This window comes from Thalassophryne amazonica, chromosome 22 (assembly GCF_902500255.1).
Source record: "Thalassophryne amazonica chromosome 22, fThaAma1.1, whole genome shotgun sequence".
In the NCBI taxonomy this organism is placed as follows: Eukaryota; Metazoa; Chordata; class Actinopteri; order Batrachoidiformes; family Batrachoididae; genus Thalassophryne; species Thalassophryne amazonica.
This window is the reverse complement of record NC_047124.1, coordinates 12,335,944-12,354,071: the sequence shown is the minus strand read 5'-3', so window position 1 is coordinate 12,354,071 and position 18,128 is coordinate 12,335,944. Positions and strand designations below refer to the sequence as shown.

Genomic DNA, 18,128 nt, shown 5'->3' with positions numbered 1-18,128 from the left:
ATACATTTTTATGCAAATAGTAACTCTTGCCATCATGAATATTAACATTAAAAAAGTCAGATTTGCAAAGTAAAATACTCATTTTTATTGTAAACCATATTTTCATAATCACTAGTGAATTTTTTGACAGATTGGCCAGGAACCTCAAAGAAAAAAAAAAAGGCACTTTAATTGATGATTCATGCGGATCATAGAAGTTTATCGTACTTCTATTGACAGATGATAGTGTGAAAAATATTTCATATTGTTGAAGACAGTGAGATATAGTGCATCCAGATAGTATTTATGGTGTTTGTTTTTCCACATTTTGCTATGTTGCAGTCTTATTCCAAAATGGGGTAAATAATTTTTCTCTAAAAATTCTACTCACAACACCCCATAATGACAATATGAAAAGTAAGAAACTAAGAAATCACATTGACAAATCAGCTACACTGTGAGATAATGACTAAGAAATTGTGGCAAATATTTGATTATCAAACTTAAAAACTTTCTCATTTTATTTTTTCTTCACAGCTTTTTTTTTTTTTTTTTTTTTTTTTTTGTCTGGTGAGGACACAGGCCTCATAAAGCCTTGTTTTATGGACAAAGACCAAAAACCATGTAGAAAGTTAATATTCTACAGCTTTTCTGATTTGCATATGAGCAAGCTGTAAGAGTAGATGACACGTTTAAGAAACTTACAATCCCCATGAGTATGACAAACATATTTTCAGACAGATTTATATTTGTATTCAGAAACTCCGGCTTGTTGGCTCGGTGCTATCAAACCTGCCCAGAGCCCAGCAAGAATAAGCTGTGATCAAACAAACGTCTGGCACCATCCACACTGAACTAGTCCATATGAGTTCAGGCAGAGCAAAGGTTCGGAGGGGTGTTTTCACACTACACATCTGTCCCTTTTCCCCTCACACTAGCTTGCACCATAAGGTAATAAAACTTTTATTTCAAATTATAAACCTTGATAGAGAGCAAAGTTCTTACTTTATGTGGGTGAAAGGGAGGTGGCTCAAAATGTTATATCCCTAAATACAGTTAGTTCAAACCTGGCAACAAAATAAAACAAAGTCTTGCCAGTCACATAGTCATAGGCTAGACCTTTCTCTTCATAGACCAGGGTCTTTGAAAAAATATTTAGTCTGAATGAACATTTTGAACCCAACTATGAAGAAGTGAAGCAAGATCAATGTAATATGGCATATATTTATTTGAATCCTTCAGATAAACAACTGGACTGTTCGGTTTCCTTTCACTACATCATTTGGTACAAGACCTTGAAAGTATTTGAATTTTAAAGGGTTTATCCAGTGCACATCTTCACAACATTCCACCGCCAAAGAATTTGGAGGGGCGAACATTGTCGCTAGGCGAGTGAAACTGACACCTTGGAGATTCTTGCGGACGTATCCATTGATTCATTAAAAATACTCAAACCCAACGTGAATATCGCGTTCAACAACATTGATTGACAAGAACAAACAATCCACATTCCCATGCTCTACCTTCCAAATGAACATAATGTTAACAGCAAGCACTATGACACATCACCAGATTAGCTTTGTGAGGCTATCAGGGTGAAAGGCCCAGGAAAGTTGACCAAAGGTGTCTTATTTCTCGATTCCACGACAGAACTGCAGTGCCAGTGGAAATGTATGGACCACTTGGAAAAATAACTGGGAAAGAACCTAATTCCAGTTATAGTGAGGCTCAAAACATTTCATCCAACACGCCTTCCAACCTTCATACCTCACTTGTACACACAATCACAAAAGTACCGTACTAAGAAATGCCAAATGAATTACAGTGCCAAAATACAGAACATCTGTTAAGACATTATCCCAATCTCTTCTTAATATATAACATATTGATTGCTATAAAGGCTCTGAGGCCACCGGGGCCTCTACTGTATACTGCAGCATTGTGAACACTTTCACCAACATTAAAAAGAAGTGCACTGTTGGTTGATTTTACTCGAGGGCTTCTGCCCCTGCTGCCGAACTGGGAGATGACACATCAGCCCGGTGTCACTGATGTTACACTTGAATAAAGTGCTTTGACGTGATGGTGGAGTCCCTTCATTCACCGCACTTTAGATAAATAAAGAGAAAAAAATCGTGACTTTTCTAACTTTGTTCCTTTATACCCCTATTACATAGAGGGCCGTTTCTTCCCAAATAGCAAATTGGAGCACATTTTGAAGCATCACAGTAACTTTTCTTGATCCATCTTTTGTCAATCTTGAACAAACTTGGTGTACGCAGTAGTTACAGCCATCAAGTTTTCGAGCTGTTGAAAAATTTCATCCTGATTCGCCAAATCGGCATTATTCCACCATCACTTCCAGGTGTTTACAGTCTTAACAGCTTCGATCATGTCCAATATCTTTAAAATGGATAGTTGTCGTGAGTATAGCTTGACACTTGTTTGATTGTGCACCATCAGGGTAAAAATTTGAAGCAAAAGCAGCGCTTGTTGCCATTCTGGCCGAGAATGCAGCCGGGCACAGCTGTTCTTTCATTTTTCGAGCAGTTGCCACGTATGCGCTTTATAAGCCAGCCAGTTGCCAGGTCTGCACTTTATAAGTCAGCCAGTTAGGTGGCAAGCCAAAGTAAGCCGTTTCGTCCTATTTGTACACTTTTTTTTTTTTTAAGATCGTGGGCGAATGTAATAGACCGGTTCCCTGTGCAATATGGGTGTTAATACCTCTGCAAACATCCAGTCACAGACACCTTATGTTAGAAGAGTTGCTGGTGTATGTTTAACACTCACACTGAATTATTAGCTAGTTGGTCGACAAGCATTTGTCACATTCTAGAAAATTATTTAGACTATGTGTATGTAGGAGAAGTCAGAACTCTGTCCCCAGTGCGCATTTGTGTAATTTGTGATTCTTATGCCTTGTGGTTTTTTCAAGGAAAAAAGGAACGTGTTGTGTAAAAGTTGACTTTTCATGAGGCTCAGCAGAGGGTCCTTGTCTTTGTTACATACTGAAGAGCTGCTAGGGTCAGGTGTGTTTCCACGAGACACAGGACCCGTGCTAGTGTTACACTACAAAAGGCTATCAGTAAAAAAAAACAAATCCCAAAACAAGAAGACTGTCCGTTTTCACATCACAGCTGAGCATGGAGCCCTGAGGGCAGTGGGAGTGCTGACATCACAGGAAACGAATCCCAGCTCCAAACTGAACACCGTCACATATCCTAAAGAAGGAGAGAAGAAAAACAAAACATAGACATGAAAACCAGTATTGTTACACTTCTTAGTAAGACCCTTCGGCTGCTCCTTTGTTTTCACTCGGTCGCCATAGAAGAGCTGCATGTTGATTTGGTACAAGTTTTAACAGTGTTTTAGCAGTGTGGAAGTGGTGTTCAGATACTATGAGCAAAATTCTAGAGAAGCCAGACTGGAAAGTTTCTCTGTGGCTGCCGAATCTCACAGGCGAAGAATGCGGCAGCCACTCCAGTTTGCTGCAGGCACGATTGTAAAACTGATAAACTACTGCAAAAGTAAACATGAAAGTCACAGAATGACCTCATATTGATTCATCTCAACAGAAAGCAAATATGCAGTACTTCAAACAGTGAAAATTACATGCATTCAGAAAAATTAAATTCCACAAGAACCCAATGAATTCAACTGTCATCTATTTTTTTTTAAGTCAGTCAATCTTCACTGCAATAAATCCACTAAATTTACCTGAAAACAAATACAGTCTACTCAAAATATTTATTTATAGCTTACACCTCTTTAATTTGCTATGAAATGGCACTACAGCTACAGTATCATTCTATCTGGAAAGTCTGTTGCAGTTCACCCATTTTCTTTTTTTTTTTTTTTTTTTGCAAGACTGCAAATCTTTTTTCTGATATATCAGTCTGACAAATTCCACCTACTCATCCTACAAGTACCAAGATCATTATAGCTTTGGAATTCAAATGCAATCATCTGGGTACATTCGTGTAAATGAAAATAAATAAATAAGTACCAGGTACTTTACCAACGTCTACGAAAAAGTTCTTAGTTGGAAGAAATAGCTGGAGTGATGCAAAAGCGCCCATTTGATCAAATGTAGCATCTGTAGCTTATTGGTGTGTGTGTGCACATAATTGTTGTTTAATCTATTTACTGTCACTTTGGTATTTGCAACCAACAGTATTCAGCATCCTTCCAGAATACACTAAAGTCAACACCCACAATGATGACACCTGAACCGACATGCTTTCATTCTGCATTTGGGGGTTCACACTTTTTTCCCATGTATAACCTAAAGCCCCAGTACAACAATGGCACCTTTGGCACCTCCAACTGATTCTCCAAAAAAAATAAAATAAATAAATAAATAAATACACTGTTTGCAAACACAATAGACCTTAAACACTGTAATCTGTATGGGTATTGTAATGCTACCGGGTTCTCCTACCTGTCTCCACTTTGAACTCCCATGGGTACACAGTAGTTGAGTTCTAGTCTGGCGATGTTCCCAAGGCGCAGCACAATTCCTGCTCCATATGACCACCGAATACACTCAGCCAGTTGTTTAAGGTGCGCTCGAGGACCCTCCCCTACACACGCACACAGCAATCAACATGTTAGAACTAAGACCAAATCAACCTTTACACCTTAAAGTAAAATAAATTTGTAAAATTTCACCCACATTTCAACATTTTTTTCCATGACAAGATGCTTGTTGGAAAACACATAAAAGCAGTAGTTCATTATAATAAAGTCAATTAATTTGACTCCTAAACACTTTTTTCCTGGATAATATCTGACATTTTGTGGTCTTCCTTGTCTGGAAAAAAACACACATCAGCATGCTTTGAAATAATACACAGAAATCCAATAATAAAAAAGATAAATATGCACTATAACCAGCAGGAGGCTTGACCTATTACATATGAGAAGTGAATGAAATGAACGGGGGGGGGGGGAATCTATTTCACATTACTTTGTGCTTATTAACTTCTATTTAACTGTTCAAAAATGATCAAAAGTTAAACTACAGGGTACTCGGGATGCAGAAGATTAGATTAGATTAGATATAATTTGGAAAGACTCCCTCAGGGAAATTGAGGTTCCAGCAGCATTGTATAGCAGCACACAGGGTAAGAAGCACACACAAGTATCAAAAGTGAAAGTTAAAAAAGATAAACAGTTTGCAACTATAAATATACAATGTAAATACCAGAACTCTGCTGACGTGCTGTTTCACTCAAGTACAAACAACACAGCATGAAGTATTAATTAAAAATGATTTCAGATTCACACATTGCATAATTTGTAGTAATTTCTTCCTTATTGGTCTCATTGAGGACAATGACGAGTCAGTGTAGAGGAGGGAGGTTTTGAAGCTGATCACACAGTGTGAAGCCAACAACCTCAAACTAAACATCACCACCAAGACCAAGGAGATGGTAGTGGACATGGAGGGGGCATGGGCAACAACATCAGCCTCTGCTGAATAGCAACTCAGTAATGACAGCTACAAGTTACTGGTTGTCCACACATGTCAAGCTCTCCAGTGAACCACGAACACTGTACAGTTGACAAAACATGCCAACCAGAGGTTGTACTTCCTGAGATGACTAAGGAAGTCTGGCATGTCATCCCAGGTCCTCATCAACTTCTACAGATGCTCTGTAGAGAGCATGCTAACCTGCTGCATAGCTGTATGGTTTGGTAACAGTACAGGGCAGGGGACTGCAGCAGGCAGTGAGGCTGGGCCAGCATCTGACAGAGGTAGGGAGATCTGCCATCACTCCAGAACTTATATGACATGAGGGTCCTTCACGTTGTACTTGAGCCCATCTGTTCTATGCACAAATTCTTCAACCTGATGAAGCAGTACCAGAGTGTGGCTGCCAGGGCCTCCAGGCTAAGTGACAGCCTATTCTCACAGGCAGTGAAATTAGTCAATGGACAACAGCCACTACCACTCCCATCAGTATCATGTGGAACAGAGCAATCCTCATGCTTGTGATTGACAGATACTCAATTTTTATACAATATATATTTATTATTTTAGTATTTATGTCTTTTTACCCCCCAACCCCACGTTCACCAAGTAGAGTGTACAAAGTAAGAATTTCATTGTGCTGTAATGCATTCTATGACAATAAAGTACCTTATCTATCTTATCTTGACCCTTGACCTACCTCAGCACCAAATTTCCAGGAAACCTGTTCATGTCTTTGTAAGATAAACTGCATACAAACATGGCCAAAACCATTACCTCCTTGAAGACAATAACAACTCTTTAGTGCACCAAATCATATTTTGATTCCACCCACCATAGTTGAGGTTGCAGAGGTTTCCGGCATTGAGGAAGAAATGCGTTCGGAAAAGATCTCCAAAGCCACCCTTTCCTGGTCGGAAGGGCAGCGGGGTGTAGAGGTGCAGCCCACCTGCCCAATACGCCTCTCCACCGAGGTAATCACCTAGAACATCCAAAATGGATTCACTGCTGTAATACACCAAATGAGACAAAACCAAATGTTTTCTTGCTACCCAAGTACTTCTAATGTGCTTTCGATTTTATGGATCTGCTTATTTGAGTACTTCTGTCTGCGTAACGTAAAAGATTTTTTGTACATTATTGAGTGGTTTTCTCTGTTTATTATCATCCTCTAAATACCATATTTTCTGAAGCATAAGTCGCACCTGTTACAAAATATAATTTTACAGTTGAAAAAAAAAAAAAAAAAAAACCCCAAATAAGTCACGCCTTTATTCTGTTATCACTGCTTTTATAATGAAACAGCCATCAAACTAAAGTCCTTTAATATTTTTGTAAAAGAAGAGTGCCTTGGTTTTTCTATACACCAAAAAGCACCTTCGATAGAATTATTTTTTAACTTCCTGAGCATGTCTTTTTTTTTTTTTTTTTTTTGGTTCTAATAAATAAATTGCAAATTTCAATGACTGTCATTCAATCCAAACAGCTTTTACCTTCACTCTGTGGCCCGATGCTGTACATTCCAAATCCTCGCACACTGGTGGGACCCCCAAGATAAAACCTGCATTAAAAAAATAAAATAAAATAAATAGTAATTCCACAACCATTAGAAACACATGCACCAATCATATCACACTTTGATTGTTTCAAAAACACAAGCTAAAATCTAACAGCACATAATGTTTAATTTAGTAAATAAAAAAAGATTACTAACTCAAATTTATTCTTTTTAGATGTGTTATAATATTAATTTCTTTTGGATGCTCTGATTCTAATATGGGTCCCAAAAATGAAGCTCGTATGAACGCAGACATTGATTTGTCACCAGATGTACTAGGAGAAAGAAGCAGTGGTGGGCTTGAACCAGGAACCTTGTTGTTGGGAGGTATGCGTACTAACTGCATGCCCCACCATGCTGCCCTTTAGACATCTTATAATAATCTTGATTATCATTAAGGAGCTGTTTATTTAAAAGAGTCCAAGCGACAGCAACTAATGTGCTTCCTCTTGGACTTATCAGACATATTGTACCTGTCAGCGATACAGGACGGCTGTTCTCCAATAGGGTAAAGCATCCCGCCCCACAGAGAAGCAGATAAGACCTGAGATAACACAAAAACAATAACAAAAATAATGAGAAGTACTTTGTAAAGCAGAACAAAAACAACAGGTGAAACTGTAGATTGTGATTCTATGGAATCCCGAAGGAGTTTAACACTGCTTTGCCACCCCCTGGTGGTCACGTAGAGTAATACAAATTAAGCACCTCACTAACAAACAAGAAAAAAAAAACCCATTAATCAGTCATCATTTATTTTTAATGACACAGGTTGATTAAAGGGGAACAGCATGAGCATAAATTTCCACAAAGACTGACCATAAATCAAATAAGAAATGAAAGAAAACATTGACTAGAAGAGCACAGGAGCAGATAGTTTGAGAGTCTCTTATTTCTGTCTTACCGAGTCCCAGAAGAGCTCTCTGTTGAGCTGAAGCTCAAAATCTTCTTTCAAGAAATTGGCGTCTCCTCCTGTGTAACCGGCAAGCTCCTGCAATGAAAATACAAACTTCACTTTTACCATGTCAAATACTACAAAACAGCTGAAATGCACCGAGATGTCAGTTTTGTTTTAGCCCTGAGCAAGAAGAATGTTTTTAAAAAGTCCCAGTTGATGTTCAGAAACTGAACAGTTTTGTTTCAATTCACCCACAGGAACTTTGCCCACATTATAAAAAAATGTCCTTCTGAAAAGCTAAATTTATTCTGATATTCAGTCCTTAAGCACATCTACAAAAAAGACATACTGTAATTTTTAACATCAGAAAATGCAACTTCTCAGCCAGATTGATTTTTTTTTTTTTTTTTTTTTTTACAGAATTCTTGTATGCCCCGTATTCTCCAGAATTATAATAACAAAAACTATATAGCACTTAAAGTGGAAAATGTTACAAAGTGCTCAACATAATAAAATGTCAAACCACAATAACACAAAATTCTGCATCCATAACACTTGAAATCTATTGTCAATTGCAAAGAAACAAAGACAGCAGATATATTTAAAATCAAGAAAAAAAACTATAAAACTAATTATGAACAGCAAAAGACAAATACATTTTAAGAACAAAATTAAAACTTTGAAATCAAAGTGAACTTTGAACTGTTGCACAATATAAGAGCCCGGTCGGCAAAGGCTCTGAAACCTGCCGACTTCTTCTTCACCATGGGGACACGGAGCAAATCTGCATCGTATGAACACGAGAAGGCACATACGGCTTAACAACTTCAGCAAGATAGGTGGGTGCAAAACTGTTTAGTGCCTCACATGTCAGTAACAAATTCTAAAATTGATATGACAGCTGTTCTAGATGTTAGACTGCTTAAGTAAGCTGCAGACATGCAGTTACCCAGACCGCTTTCACCTGAATTGAGCTATTCATATGCCACAAACCAGATTTTCCTTTTGTGGAACACTGAAAGCCAGGCTTGAGTTATTATTGATTATGTAATTAACAGCCGGATATCTTTGTATTGAGGTGGGTGGTGAGATGTGATGCCGCATCCTGGATGCCAACTGGCTTAAAACCAACAACCAGAAGTACAGTCAACTGATGAGGCTTAAAGAAGCCACAGACACATTTTGTGGGGAGTAAATGTGGTGCATTGCCACACACTGTCCCCATCTGTGGCATTAAATCTCATTACGTGCACAGTCATGCACTGCAGAATTCTATTGTTCGAACAGTGTTTGCAGTATCTGAGCCTTTAGGGAGGTTTTACAGTGAAAACAGGGTGCAGGACACAAAAAAAACAAGCAAGTCCCCCACATCTCCACACCTACCTGACTGAGTCGAAGTAAGGCACCCCCGCTGGGGAAGATGGCTGAATTCCTTGAATCGATGGACACTGTGTGCTTGGGGAGAAGCAAATACCCAATATTTTACATCAATATTATTTCTATCAAATGAAGTATCAACAACATTTTCCTAAAAGGGCTTCAAGCTGTACCAAGAGGGCAGATTTCAGCGAATGTCCACTCTCCTCTCGTATGGCAAAGGAAGCACTGCGTGCCAGGCAGCCCAGCTCCCTCCAAACACCCTCCCACTTCAGTGTGTGGTTGGTCTTTCCGAGGGGAAACTGCCAGAAGAGAAGAAGCCGGAAAACTTCAATTGAATTAAACCAAACTACGTGTTCTGTATTTTCCAGAGTATAAGTTGGATCTGTCAAAAAAATACATTGTGAAGAGGTAAGAACCATATACAAGTCGCATTGGAGTATACATCACCTTTTTTTGGACAGGGTTAAGCACTCAGAGAAGCACATGTGCACACCACAGGCTGTGCTGTTTCTTAACATAAGGATTTTTAAATTGTAAAAATGAGCAAGATTTTCAAATGTTGATTTTTAAGATGCACTACCTCAGTGTATACGGGTTATTTTTGGCTACAAACAGTTTCTGTTTTGAATACATCTGGTGACATACACTAGGTTGCTACAGCAGAGAATAGTTTATTTCATTTTAGTCTTGATCATTCAGTCCCTTCTTTTTTAACTCAGCTCTCTAAAATATGGGCCTGGCTCTGCTCACATGTACTGATTGTTGAAATGTTGACGTAGCCATCTTCTTCATAACTAGGCTCTGAGTGGTTGAGAACTCCTACACCATCATCACAGCTGGCTTGTCGAGCAAGCAGTTGGTCGTTGTGTTTACACTTATAAAATACGATTAACTGTATCTATATGCATATCAAAAGTGGCTAACCAGATTTGATTACTATTTAATATACACTACATGATATGTTCATGTCACACTTACATTCAGTTCTGCAGAAATGCCTCTATCGGTTTCTTTTAATGAGCTCCATGGGAACTGGCCGGTGATTTTGTACATGTTGAAGGTAAAGCTGAAACAGCAGCACACAATAATCAATAAATATTGGCCAAGAGGTCAGTACATTTAAAAAAAAAAAAATAGAAGATTCTTGGTTCAGGACCACCTGTGCCCATTCTACAAGTAATGTGGAGTTGCGTCAGGAAGGGCATCAGGTGTAAAACCTGTGCTAAATCAACATACAGATCCATATCAGATTTGCTGTGGTGCCCCCAAGCATAAAAGGAGAAGTCGAAAGAAGAAAGCATTTATTATGTAAATGGTAAATGGACTGCATTTATATAGCGCTTTTCCATCTGAATCAGACGCTCAAAGCGCTTTACAATTATGCCTCACATTCACCCCAATGTCAGGGTGCTGCCATACAAGGCGCTCACTACACACCGGGAGCAATAGGGGATTAAAGGCCTTGCCCAAGGGCCCTTAGTGATTTTTCAGTCAGGTGGGGATTTGAACCCATGATCTTCTGGACTCAAGCCCAACACCTTAACCACAAGACCATCACCTCCCCCATTAGGTAAATGTGATCACCTTTCTAAAAACACACCATTTACAAAAGCTTAACTGCATACATTTTCTCACAAATCGACTTCATTAAAAATGCAGTAAATGATTTTTTTAACCACTAGATGTCACACTAGCTTTAGTTTCAGGATCAAAGCAAAGTTTCACTTCTCAGGAAAACCCATCCCCTGCTGCCTGCCAGCTTGCAAAAAAAAAAAGAAAAAAGAAAAAGAAAAAGTCAACAGTGAATCATAAAAGAGTGCTGCTGTCTATTTATACATGTAGGGCGTCACAGCCAGTAAATGTACATACTGGCTGTTAGTGGTTAAGGTTTGGGCTTCAGACCAGAGGATCCTTGGGTCATAACCCAGTCAGACCAAAAAATAAAAAATAAATAAAAATAATCGCAAAGTGCCCTTGGGCAAGGTCCTTAATCCCCTAGTTGCTCCTAGTATGTAGTGAACGGCTTGCATGGCAGCACCCTGACATCAGTGTGTGAGCGTGTCTGTGTGAATGTGAGGCATAATTGTAAAGCGCTCTGAGCTTCTGATGCAGACAGAAAAGCCCTATATGAATGCAGTTCAGCCCATACACAAAAATCTCATGTGCTAAAGGTGCAGTTTGGGAATGTAAACACAGAGCACAGAGGAAGTGTTGCATTATTGTTTGCACAGAAGGCCATAAATCCCCTAAACACTGACATATCAAATATTTGTTGGCTGCTAATTGTTTTTTTCATATTTACTGGCATGACAGCTTGAGTCGAGGCGCGCTGTGTGCTGCTGATGCATTCGTCAGTGCTCATACTTGCGCTCAAAGAATCCGGGCTGGGGCTTGAAAAAGGATAAGCCATAGGATGTCTCCTTGGTCCCGTAGGAGAACTGGAAGGTGATTTTTTCAGCTCGACCGAACATGTTGGGCAGCTTCAGACCCAGCACCTGGGAGACACAAACTGACGTGTATTAATATGTAATAACACATTTTTTTTCTTTGTCAATTTCTATCTAAACATAGATTTTCCACCTGTGGACAAACATTTTTGCCTTTACACAGCTGCAAACTACATATCATGAGTTTTGGATTCACTCTCAAAACAAATGCCTAAATAAAATAAATATATATAAATAAAATAAAGTACTGCTGACGTACCATACTTCCTTCATTATTGCCAACCATAGTGTTGTAGCTTCCTGTCAGTCTCTTTATCTCGGTCACCTCAAATGTTACATCCAGGCCATTTGGCAAAGCGTCTGCACCTGAGGACATCAATGTGACTTCAGTGCATTTTTACATTATTATTATTACATATTTTGCATTTCTACTTTGATCTTCTGTAGTTGCAGCAGTGTTTCACATCTGTCCATGGAGCTCTGAGGTCCAGACATAATTACCTTCTGAGGTATCAATAAGCACCTCCACCTCTTTGAAGATTCCCAGCCGCAGCAGCCTCTGTCTGGCAATGTGAGACTTTTTCATAACCTGGAAACAAACCAGAAAAAAAAAACACTTCACATTGTATAATCACAGATCATGAGTCAAATTTAATTCATTTGAGTTAAAAATGGCATTAAATACATACATCAATGAGGTTCTTGGCATGAAAAACATCAGAAATCTCGTAGCCGAGCAGATCCTCTTTAGTTCTTCCCAGACCCTGGATGTTGACGTGTTGAACCACCACCTGCAATGACAGACTGGATATAAATTTCTAAAAGGAACACTAACTGGACTAAGCAGATTGAGAAACCGGATGGATGGATGAGACTAAACACACATCTCTGTTTTCCAGGATCTCCTGCTTGGTCTCCTGCTCAGGCTCTGGAGTCTCAATCAAGTCATCAGCGTTGACACCCAAATCGCGGCCCTGCATTGGAAGAGGATCCAGACTCTGCACAAAGATGATGCACAACATATTAAATTATTACAACTGCTGTTTAGTCAAATGCTACCAACTGTGTTTTAAAATCCGATCGTTGACAATTTGGTGTTGCTGTTAGTTTGAATCATGTTAGAAAATGAAGACACAAATGGAAGAGTGTCACTCCATAGCTTTGTCATAACATCAGAGGAAAATTACAACAAATTGAAATATTCAAATGTGAAACTCCCAAAAATATATCCATCAAATTCTTGTCAAAGTTAGATTATGGTGTCCAAAACATTTAATGAAAATTTTGTGATGGGCACTCTGACATCTTCTGAGCTGTGGCCAAATACATGTATCATCATCAGTGACATATTTTAACTTCTTTTGGGAGCACCTGCTCATTGGCTACTTTCATTTTCAACTTGATGTTAAAAAAAGCTCTTTTGAGGCTTTAATGTTTTCCACTTAGGCAAGTACTGTTCCTCAACAACACTTATAATCCAGTCTTAATTACTGGTTGAGTGAAAAGGGCTCTTCTTTTCCCATTACTTTTCCCATTACACAGTCAAAACTATGAAATTTATTAATCCAACTTAGCTAATAATTTGCATTACTTTTTACCAAAGATGGAGCAACTTTAACTGTTGACCTCTGTACAAACTGAACTTGACCATCACATTTTTTTTCTGTTTTACCCCATAACTCCACAACATACAGTCATAGGTGGTTCAAGCTATACCTTTTTGGAATTGTCATGATCAGACAAGTACAAAGGTATACTTTTTCAGTATCACTGGAGCATTTTAAAATGTTGAACCTGGGTCATTCCATGTCAAATCAACCAATACCCAAAAAAGTTCCAGCAGCACCACCTTTGATTTGCATCATAGTCAGTCTCTGTGTGCCATTTGGAATGACCCACCCTCTGTAATCTTTCACTGACCCCAACCTGGCTATAGCTACCACCCTGATATGGGGATACAGGAGAACTCAGACCAGTGTGAACAGGGCAAGGGGGTAACCCTAACCCTACCAGGTCCAGCTCTCAACCTGCGTACTGAGCTATCGGTACCTGGAATGGCCACCATACATTGTGTCGTAGAAGGCATATGGTGGTCTTGAGTGCTCCCAGCATGAAGACATTTGAAAGGGGACAAATTCTGGGCAGATCAAGACATTAAATGCCATTTTAAAGACCACCTTTCCTCACAGAAACTTAGATCTCAATTTTAGAGATTTGGACATAGACGCTGAGCAACTTTTACACACACGTTTTAAAATTTTAAACACAAAAACCCAAATATATCCAACAACTATTTAGCATATAACTACCCCTTTAAATGGGAAAGGTGGAAGAACTTCAGTTCACACATTTTAATAGCGTAATTTGAGATAATTTTGCAATTTTTCTTCATTTTCTTGCTGCAATGGCTCTGCGGCACAGACTGAGGTCAGGGTCAAAACCAACCCAAACGTCAACTCTACGGCATAAATAGGTTTTACCTTAGCATGAACCAACCCCATGTCGACTGTCTACTCCCGAGCGCCTCTTCAGCCGCCTCCAGCTGCTTGGAATAAAGTACAAAGACGTATAAAACCGATAAATGATAGCAGCGAGTTTCACCAACACCAGTCAGTCCCCCTTCACGGGAGAAGCCATGACAGTAAGTGTGAGGAATCATGATGTGTTCGCGTGAAGCTCGTGAAGCTATAAATCAGCGTACCTCTTTGTGGAAATCCGTCGTTCCCTGCTTACAGTTTAATAAGTATGATGCTTATTATTGTGGAATTTAAAGCGGAAATAAAATGTAAAATTAAGGCGTTAAAAGAGTCTGTATGCAAACTGATGCACATGACTACTAATAATTACTAATGCGATTATGATACGTATTGCTTTTTTAAGTACGTTCATAACGCTGTGTAACACTGGAACATAGATTGTCCACATCTTCACGTAGATGTTTTTTAATATTTTAAACGTATAATTTTACGTTAATCTATCATAGATTTCACGAAATTTACAAAAAATCCATTGTACCTCAATGCGTCTTCCAGGCCTCTGTCTGTCATTGGATAGAAATGAGAAAGCGCTGTCTGTGATTGGTTCAGAAAATTAGACGTGGGCGGGGCGGCGCTTGTTCCTTCCTCAATCGTCAAAGGACGCTCTTGGCTGGCCAGAAGATGGCGATATTGTTGTTTGTTTGTTTGTTTGTTTTGTCCCGTTGCATTTTGACAAAATCACTTCAGATGACAACCCGAGAAATTTTATTTAAAGAACATTCGTAAACGGCTGCTGGGTTTTAGCAAAGGTCGTGTTTGCTGGTTTCCCGGCCGACTTTGTCCTGCCTGTAAGTGTACGCAATTGCTGTGGTTTTGCAAACTAATTAACAGGCTAAAAATACAGCTGGAAATACACATGGACGCGTGCTTTTAATGAATGTCTGAATTATTTATCATTATTATTTCGCATTTCAAAATTTCATGTACACCTGTGATAATTTTTAATTTGGTTTTTGCGGTTTTCTGACACAAACCTTAAATTGTGACGTCCTCTTGTTGTTGTTCCTTGAAGTTCCTCTAGATGGCAACAATGAGGAAGTTTTTTTTTTTTTTTTTTTTTTTTTTTTGTTGCTTTTGACAGTTAATGAGGCTCCTCATGCGTCACAAAAAGATGCCATTGAGGATCAAGGCGAAAGTAAGCTGAATGTTAACCTTTATACCCTATCCCAGCAGTCATAGGGCGAGAGGCTGAGTACACCCCAGACAGGATGCCAGTCTGTGGAAGATCTCTCTGAATATTTCTTGCAAATTTATGATTTTGTGATCTCAGAGAATATCTGGAAAGTATTCACAGCACAGGAAAGCTTCACTTTGTTCACATTTTTTATGTTCCAGCTTTATTTCACAATGGATAAAAAATTTTTTTTCTTCAAAACAATACCCCACAATGACCATGTGAAAAAGTTTTTTTTTTTTTTTTTTAGATTTTTGCAAATCTGTTAAAAATATAAAACTAAGAAATCACATGTACATAAGTATTCACAGCGCCATTGAGCTCAGGTGCATTTTGTTTCCACTTATCATCCTTGAGATGTTTCTACAGCTTAATTTGAGTCCACCTGGGGTAAGTTCAGTTGATTGGACATGATTTGGACCAAGTGACCAAGAACCCGGTGGTCACGCTGTCAGAGCTCCAGCATTCCTCTGTGTAGAGAGAAGAACCTTCCAGAAGGACTACCATCTCTGCAGCATTCCACCAATCAGGCCTGTATGATAAAGTGACCAGACAGAAGCCACTCCTTAGTAAAAGGCACATGGCAGCCCACCTGGAGTTTGTCAAAAGGCACCTGAAGGACTCAGACCATGAGAAACAACATTCTCTGGTCTGATGAGACAAAGATTTAACTCTTTGGTGTGAATGTCAGGTGTCATGTTTGGAGGAAACCAGGCACCATCCCTACATTGAAGCATGGTGGTGGCAGCATCATGCTGTGGGGATGTTTTTCAGCAGCAGGAACTGGGAGACTAGTCAGGATTGAGGACAACATGAATGCAGCAATGTACAGAGACATCCTGGATGAAAACCTGCTCCAGAGCACTCTTGATCTCAGACTGGGGTGACGGTTCATCTTTCAGCAGGACAATGACCCTAAGCACACAGCCAGTATATCAAACGAGTGGCTTCAGGACATCTCTGTGAATGTCTTTGAGTGGCCCAGCCAGAGCCCAGACCTGAACCCAATTGAACATCTTTGGAGAGATCTGAAAATGGCTGTGCACTGACGTTTCCCATCCAATCTGTTGGAGCTTGAGAGGTGCTGCAAAGAGGAATGGGCAAAACTGCCCAGAGATAGGTGCCCCAAGCTTGTGGCATCATTCAAGAAGACTTGAGGCTGTAATTGCTGCCAAAGGTACATCAACAAAGTATTGAGCAAAGAGTGTGAATACTTATGTATACTGAACAAAAATATCAATGCAACACTTTTGTTTTTGCTCCCATTTTTCAAGAGTTGAAGATAGATCCAAAACATTTTCAAAAACAAAAAACAATTTCTCTCAAATATTATTCACAAATCTGTCTAAATCTGTGTTATCGAGCACTTCTCCTTTGGTGAGATAATCCATCCCACCTCACAGGTGTGGCATATCAAGATGCTCATTAGACAGCATGATTATTGCACATGTGTGCCTTAGGCTGGCCACAAAAAAGGCAACCTGAAAAACCCCCCCTGTTTTTATGTTGTCATTATGGGGTGTTGTGAGTCAAATTTTGAGGGGAAAAATTAATTTACTCCATTTTGGAATAAGGCTGTAACATAACAAAATGTGTAAAAAGTGAAGCATCGTGAATACTTTCGGGCTGCACCGTATATTTATGAATTTATTTGTTTTTTTGCAAATGTAATATATATTTGCTAGAAATATGGTTCTAATACGCTGTTATCTGCACATCATTAAAAACAAGGTTATGTCTTATCAATAGCCAAAAATCATTATTGATTTTAGAAATAATATTTATCTATAAGTAAACAGAAAAAAATAAATCTTAATCTCAGAGAATTTCTGAGTTTTTCTCGCAAATGTGTGACTTTGTGATCTCAGAAAATATCAGATTTTTTTCTCATATTTAAGAGGTTTTTCTTGCACATGTACGTATGACTTTTTCTTTTTTCATTTGTCTTTTTTTTTTTTTTTTTTTTGCAAATCAGAGAAGAATCATAAAAAAGCCAATGTCTTATCATTTAGCCTAAAATCAACAATATTGATTTTTGGAAAACAGAAGAGCACTTCAGTAGCTGCAACCTCATTATATTGAGTGTTTTTTATATATATAAAAAAGAGAAATGTGATATTATGGCAGTTAATATTTTTTATTTATTGAAATATAAGTTTGGAGTATTTTCTCTGTCTCTCTGTCTCTCTCTCTCTCACTCACACACACACACACACACACAAAAAGAAAGAAAGGAGAAAAAAAGGAATCCAGCCAATCATGGGGCTCGGGCTCCCTCCTGCAGCTCCTCTCTCTCCCCCCTTATGTCAGTCCACCAAAGTCGGTCCTCCTCCTCCTTTGGTGTCAGACGCACGCACGCACACTCACACGCGCGCACACACTCCAAACCCTCAGGAAAAGCGTGCTGGATCCTCACACCGTCTGTCAGCATGGGGAGCGCCTGTTTTTCCCGGGACCTTTGTTTGTTTCTCCTCCTCATTCATACCTGCAGGCTGATGGCCAGTGTCGCCCTCTCAGGTAGGAGCTGCTCCTTTCGGTCGCGGCTGGAAACCAACAGAGCTGCTTTTGGGGGAAAAAAAAAAAAACGCTGTCAGGATCATGATATATGGAAAAAAAAAAGTTTCGTGCCAAGAGCGCGGTCTAATTTCACACACGTGCGCTCCTGAATGGAGCGTCTGT

General features: G+C 39.1%; 2 protein-coding genes across 3 annotated transcripts in view; one reads left to right on the top strand and one right to left on the bottom strand.

Annotated features, from left to right (window-relative positions):
* Positions 1–1,190: 1,190 nt before the first annotated feature.
* On the bottom strand, positions 1,191–14,391 carry samm50l (sorting and assembly machinery component 50 homolog, like). Of its 2 annotated transcripts, none has more exons than XM_034163756.1 (15): positions 14,219–14,391; positions 12,623–12,736; positions 12,428–12,529; positions 12,240–12,327; positions 11,998–12,104; positions 11,656–11,786; positions 10,270–10,357; positions 9,462–9,590; positions 9,295–9,366; positions 7,918–8,004; positions 7,487–7,557; positions 6,949–7,016; positions 6,291–6,437; positions 4,421–4,562; positions 1,191–3,200 (listed from the first exon to the last, which is right to left on the bottom strand). In XM_034163756.1, exons 1-15 carry the CDS (start codon positions 14,237–14,239, stop codon positions 3,155–3,157), a joined length of 1,413 nt encoding a protein of 470 aa, XP_034019647.1. In that variant the 5' UTR covers positions 14,240–14,391; the 3' UTR covers positions 1,191–3,154. The 2 variants fall into 2 exon arrangements, with proteins under 2 accessions (XP_034019647.1, XP_034019648.1); XM_034163757.1 differs by lacking the exon at positions 14,219–14,391 and adding an exon at positions 14,048–14,137.
* A 3,334-nt stretch (positions 14,392–17,725) lies between these two features.
* Positions 17,726–18,128, top strand: part of scube1 (signal peptide, CUB domain, EGF-like 1) — a 122,600-nt gene continuing 122,197 nt past the window's right edge. The window contains 1 exon segment of the mRNA XM_034163749.1: positions 17,726–17,966. Within this exon segment, the coding sequence (XP_034019640.1) occupies positions 17,753–17,966 (214 nt within the window). The 5' untranslated portion in view covers positions 17,726–17,752.